The following is a 6,276-nucleotide window of genomic DNA, read 5'->3' as shown; positions in this document are numbered from 1 at the left end:
ACACTGTTAGACCAGGACCAGGAGACAGAACACTGAGAACCAGCGTGAGTGTGTGTGTGTGTGTGTGTGTGTGTGTGTGTTCAGGTGGTGTTATGGTGTGTATGCGTTGGGACTGTGTGTGTGGGTGTTGGCTCCTACCTTCTTATCCAGCTTCCTCCCACACAAGGTCATCGTGATGATTCTGTTGTCAGACAGCTCCAGGGCAGTTATCTACACACACACACACACACACACACACACACACACACACACAGGCACATGCACACATACAGGCACACACACATGCACACATGCACGCACACACACAGGCACACACACACACACACACACAGGCACACACACACACACACACACACACGCCTAAAATTACGTTACTGTATGTGGTGTGCATGTTTGTTTTGAGATTGTGTGATAATTATGTGCACATACTGTGTGTGTGTGTGTGTGTGCATGTGTGTGTGCACTCGCTTGTGTGTGTGAGTGTGCGTATGTGGGCACGTGTGTGGATGTGTGCATGCACGTGTGTGTATGTGTGCGTGCGCGCGTGTGTGCGTGTGCATACATGTGTCCTTGTGTGTGTGCATGCATGTGTGTGTATGCATGTGTGTGTGCGTATGCGTGCAGATTCTCACCGTGATGCTACCCTTCCCTGCTGGCTTGCCATTGGCTAGAGTAAGCGGCCGGTGTAATTTCTTATTGGACACGATCTGAAGGTGGGAGGGACAGGAACAGTGTGAGCGTGTTTGGATTTGGGACCAGAGATACAGCTATGCTAGTTTTAGCTATCGCTAGTTAGCTTGTGTGCTAGTTTTAACTACAGTAGTGTTAGCTAGTGTGCTAGTTTTAACTACAGTAGTGTTAGCTAGCGTTAGCCTACCACCCCCAACGTGCAGACAAACTCTCCCAGGAAGTCGTGTTCGTAGAGCTGACTGCTGCACTTGTCCTCGTCAAACATGGCGAACTTGAGCTTCTGGACCTCCTCGAAGTGGTAGTCCACCTGGAACTTCACCCCGAACACTGGGTTCAGGTTGTTCACAGCGGTCTCTGTCCGACCCATCTGGAACAGAACACACACACACACACACACACACAAGGTCAGGGTGTAGCACAACAAAAACCGATTCACTCTCACACACACTCGCACACACACACACACACACACACACTCGCGCACACACAAACACACACACATGCACACACGCAGGGTGGATACACATAGATGCAGGCTTACAAGCAGACACACACTAACATACCAACTCTCTCCATCTCACACACACACACATGCAGTGTGGAGGCTGATGCGTAGGAGGAGTGTGTGTGTGTGTGTGTGGGGGGGGAGTTGGGGGGTTGTGAAGGCTGTGTTGTTAATATGACAGAGTGTGTGTGTGTGTGTGTGTGTGTGTGTGGGAAGGTGGTGGGCTGTGTTGTTAATATGACAGAGTGTGTGTGTGTGTGTGTGTGTGGGGGGGGGGGGTTGGGGGGTTGTGAAGGCTGTGTTGTTAATATGACAGTGTGTGTGTGTGTGTGTGTGTGTGTGTGTGTGTGTGTGTGTGTGTGTGTGTGTGTGTGTGGGAGGGTGGTGGGCTGTGTTGTTAATATGACAGAGTGTGTGTGTGTGTGTGTGTGTGTGTGTGTGTGTGTGTGTGTGTGTGTGTGAGTGTGTGTGTGTGTGTGTGTGTGTGTGTGTGTGTGGGAGGGAGGGTGGTGGGCTGTGTTGTTAATATGACAGAGTGTGTGTGTGTGTGTGTGTGTGTGTGTGTTTGTGTGTGTGTGTGTGTGTGTGGTGGGCTGTGTTGTTAATATGACAGAGTGTGTGTGTGGTGAATCAGACGCTAGGCTACTGTAGGTCTGTAAGTCTGACTCACTACATGGATACAGATCCTCATGTAGCCTTATCTCCTTCCCCTCTGAGAGATAAACACTAGCTCCCTCGTTCCCTCACTCCCTATTCCCTATATAGGGTGTAGTGTAGTGAACTACCTAGGGAACGGAGAAAATGTAGGGTACATGCACTGTTCCCTGCAAATCAAGGTGAATTGTGGGTAATAAATAGTGGACTCTATAGGGAACGGAAATTCCGTGGAGAATTCGGACACTACAAACAAAATGGCTGACGCCCCATATAGCGCACTATATAGTGAATAGGGAGCGATTCTGAACACAGCCTCTCTCTCCTGACCGTGCAGCTGGGAGCCTACTGGACACTCCAAATCTGCTCTGTTAAAGGGTCATAGGTCATATAGACACGATTTTTATGTAGACTAATAATATCTCAAACATAATACATCCACAGAGCTTTTAGAAAGGTGCAGAATAAAAGTATTGCTTTTCCCCCACAAAAAAATGATTGAGTTTGAAATGATTAATTTAAGAAATGTTGACGGGTTCGACTAGAATGTCCTGTTTACCTCTGTCTGGTTTGACCCGCCTCCAAAAAAGCTGGTGAGCCAATAGGACAACAGCGTTGGTACCACACGGTATGTCGGGAGGCGGGAGAGATCAGGCGTCCCGATACTATTGGTTGGTTTACAAGCCTTGCTAGAGTTTTTTTTTTTTTTTTTAAACGACCAGTCCACATGGAAATCTTGACTATCGCACCTTTAAGTGGAGAGACCGTGTTAAACCCCTCCCTCCTTATCCTCTGACTGCCACGCTCTCTCCCCAAATGGTCTCTCCCCCAACTCTCTCACAAATCTCCCATCACCACCATTAACACCCATCGTCCCTGCCCCTCCCCCTGCCCCTCCCCCTCCTCCACACACACACTTTCTCCCTGCTACTGTCTGACGGCCATAAATGGTTTTATTAACAAACACAGCGGTATGAAGCGCTGTCTGGACTTCTGTAATCACCATACTGAAGTGAATGTGTGTTTTATTCAGCGCAGCTGAACCAAAATACAGACTCAGACTGGTGGCAGTTATCCAAAAAGGTTTTATTAACATTTTCATTCATTTGGATGAACATGCTGGCTGGTGATTGTAGGAATGGAACAGAATAACACTGTAGTGGTTGTTAGGCTTATACAACCTTTCCATGACAATGTTTTGCAGAAATTACAATTCGTTGGTGTTAAATTCTAAAAGGATTATAAAATCTTTGACTAAGTCTAATGTCTAACTGAAATGTCCCCACCCCCATGACATTTAATTTACTTTACACATCAGTCATAAAATAATATAATAGCCCCTACAGTATATTCATAACGCTGCTATACAAGGCCTGGGAACAGTGATTCACTACACAGCTGTGTTTAATCAAGTGAAGATGTTAATACATGACATGAAACTGTTTTGGCACCGTGGGCCTACATCTTTATTGTCCCAGAGAGGTAATTGTTGCTCATAGAGGCTATCAGCCATAAGCCATGCTGGACCTGGCCTAGTTCATATTCAGACTAGCTCTCACAACTAAAGCTGCTTTCAAATGCTGATAAAAACGAAGGTAATGCGTTCAAATTCTGGGAAGAAACCCCAGAACTCATTAGACATTCTCACTGTTCAGTGAAAGAAATTACAGGTTGTCTTCTGTGATAAATATTTCAGTGTCTGGCTTGATAACTGCCCGTCTTTTAAACCTCAAGTTAATAATCTTCTCAGAGGACTGAGGCTGAAGTTAGGGTTTTAGCAGCAGGATGTTCTTCCTGAAGTCCCAGACACTTTCTGATGAAGCACTTGGCTTCCCCTCCATCTTACTTGTTGAGGATGAGGTGATTTCACGTGTCTTCAGCGACCACATCACCCTGTTGAGTGTGAGCTGGTGGCACCACACCTTGTACTTCCCTGGGCGTTGGCGTTGGTCTAGTCTTAACCCCAGATCCATGAGACTTCTTTCGCTGATACGCTACGTAAGCTAGGCTAACTACGTTACTGCATGCTGCAGATCTCTCTATGGGTCTGGGACACTAAGCTAGGCTAACTATGTTACTGAATGCTGCAGATCTCTCTATGCGTCTGGGACTCTTCATGCAAAAATCTGGTGTTCAAATCCTGGCAATTCATTGGTAGCACTGGAATCCCTGCGACACCAATCAGTAACGACTTTCGACCAGGCCCCCCCCCCATAGATATGCCCCGCCCATCTAACCTGGGCCAGCGTCTCATTTGCTGCTACAGCCTGTCACTCTATTTTTGACCTGTTGATACGCCCTCAGAATACCAGCGTGGGCGGCGACGTGGCGTAGAGACTGGCGTTGGTCTATCCTCCCCAGGCTTCTGATTGGTTGTGCTGTACACCGTCTCCCCAGGCTTCTGATTGGTTGTGCTGTACACCGTCTCCCCAGGCTTCTGATTGGTTGTGCTGTACACCGTCTCCCCAGGCTTCTGATTGGTTGTGCTGTACACCGTCTCCCCAGGCTTCTGATTGGTTGTGCTGTACACCGTCTCCCCAGGCTTCTGATTGGGTGCTCAGACCGAAGTGGGATTTTCTCGCCTCCCTACGACGAAGGTGGCGCCGTCGTTTCTGACTCCTCCTCTGAGAGACGCGACTTGGACGGCGTGCTTTTCATCCTTGCCCAGGACACGGGTTCCTTCTTCTCAGCCGTCTGGATGTTCACGCTGCTGTGTGGAGGAGGCAGGAGACATCGTCCATGTAGCTGCTCAGCTCAACTCCGAGCCTCATCCCTCCCACCACCTGTCCTGCTCCCATGAGGATTATCTCAATAATCCCCAGGTAGGTACAGGTAGGCTTTTATGCTCATCATCATTTCTGTGCCTCAGGCAAGCTGGTGCTATTAGCCTGTATATAATAGGTTTGGCCCTGGGAGGAATATGGGATCGGGATTTAGCTTAGTTGATTGAGCCCCCATCAACTCCTTTTGAAAACAAGGCCTTTTACCGACGCTCAGTCTTGTTAACTCTCATGGCTGCGGGGTTACTTGGCGGTGGGTTCTCTCTCCCAGCGAGTTCTCCGTCTCATTGCTAGTCATCGCCGTTTGCCAGACTCTTTCCCCTCTGACGTTCTAGAACATCGCGCTTTTGTTTCCGTCGGCGTTGCCACGGTTACCGCAGCCCGCCAACGGCGCGGCCGGGAGTCCGCCGGTGCCCCCGCTGCGCCCCAGAGCGCCGACGCTGCGCTCGCACGCCCACACCTGCGCAGCGCTACGCTACTCCCAGAATGCCTCGCTCCACCCCATCCCCCCCACACAGTATTACAATACCCAGAATGCCTCGCCTCCCCCAACCCCATCCCCCCCACGCAATATTACAATACCCAGAATGCCTCGCCTCCCCCAACCCCCCCCCCCCCCACACAATATTACAATACCCAGAATGCCTCGCCTCGCTCAACTCTCCCCCCCCCCCCCCCCCCACACAATATTACAATACCCAGAATGCCTCGCCTCGCTCAACTCTCCCCCGCCCCACACACATTACAATACCCAGAATGCCTCTCCCCCCCCCACCGCCACAATACTACAATACCCTAGCCTCGCCTCACCAGGCTTTCGTCGGGAGAGAGCCTGGTTTCTGTTCCCTTGGTTTCAGGTCCAGAGCTGCTGGATCCGTGTCACACACGCTGCATTGAGCAGCCTAGTCTCGCCCGTCCCCACGAATTACAATAAACCTGGGAGATACCAAACTAAGTAGCATCTTCCAGAAGAGGTTCTTGCCGCATTGCATCGTAGGTTTATGGGTAAGCCTGTTTCTGGACAGTATCCGCATAGACCAGAAACCACAGCTGCAAATAGGCCCCAGGCTACAATACCCAGAATGCCTTGCCTCCCCCCAGCGACCCCCCCACCTCCCACTCCTCCTCCTCACCTCCACCCAGTTGCTGTCCACCTCGTGGAAGAGAACGCAGAAGGGGTCAGACTTGGAGGCCACGTCGCGGTCCAGGAGGCTGGCCCCGCAGACCGAGAGCTCAACGCGGGTGGCGCAGTGCTGGACGACCGCCTTGGGGCTGGACGCCTCCGGCCCCGAGCCCAGCGTGCACGCCATCGCCAACGAACGCACACACACGCACGCGCACACACCGCACCTCACCTCACAACAACCCTGCCGCTGCTGGTGCTGGCGGAGACTCTGGAGACGGCCTGGGGAGACACACACACATAGACACACGCACACACACACACACACACACACACACACACACACGCACACACACGCTACGGTGAGGAAACGCTGCTCATAGAGAACAAGCAGCCTAGCGGTCAGAGGCATGCGCTGGTTTGGATCAACCCCCTGACGAGGGTGACAACAACGATGTCGGTCAAACGACTCCCTGAAAAGCCACGGTCAGACAGGCTGTGTTTTATACCGGTAGTGTGAGACA

The 6,276-nt window shown here is 50.9% G+C and overlaps 1 protein-coding gene across 1 annotated transcript in view; it reads right to left on the bottom strand.

Moving 5' to 3' along the window:
- The window catches only part of cpne2 (copine II), a gene marked incomplete at both ends in the record, with an annotated part of 31,557 nt that extends 25,618 nt beyond the window's left edge, over positions 1–5,939 (bottom strand). Inside the window, 4 exon segments of the mRNA XM_084451434.1 lie at positions 139–210; positions 633–707; positions 878–1,057; positions 5,763–5,939. Of these exon segments, the coding sequence (XP_084307560.1) occupies positions 139–210; positions 633–707; positions 878–1,057; positions 5,763–5,939 (504 nt within the window).
- Positions 5,940–6,276: the final 337 nt, after the last annotated feature.

This window comes from Borostomias antarcticus, assembly GCF_949987555.1.
Source record: "Borostomias antarcticus genome assembly, chromosome: 16".
In the NCBI taxonomy this organism is placed as follows: domain Eukaryota; kingdom Metazoa; phylum Chordata; class Actinopteri; order Stomiiformes; family Stomiidae; genus Borostomias; species Borostomias antarcticus.
The sequence above is the reverse complement of the archived record's forward strand: the minus strand, read 5'-3'. Positions and strand labels throughout refer to the sequence as shown.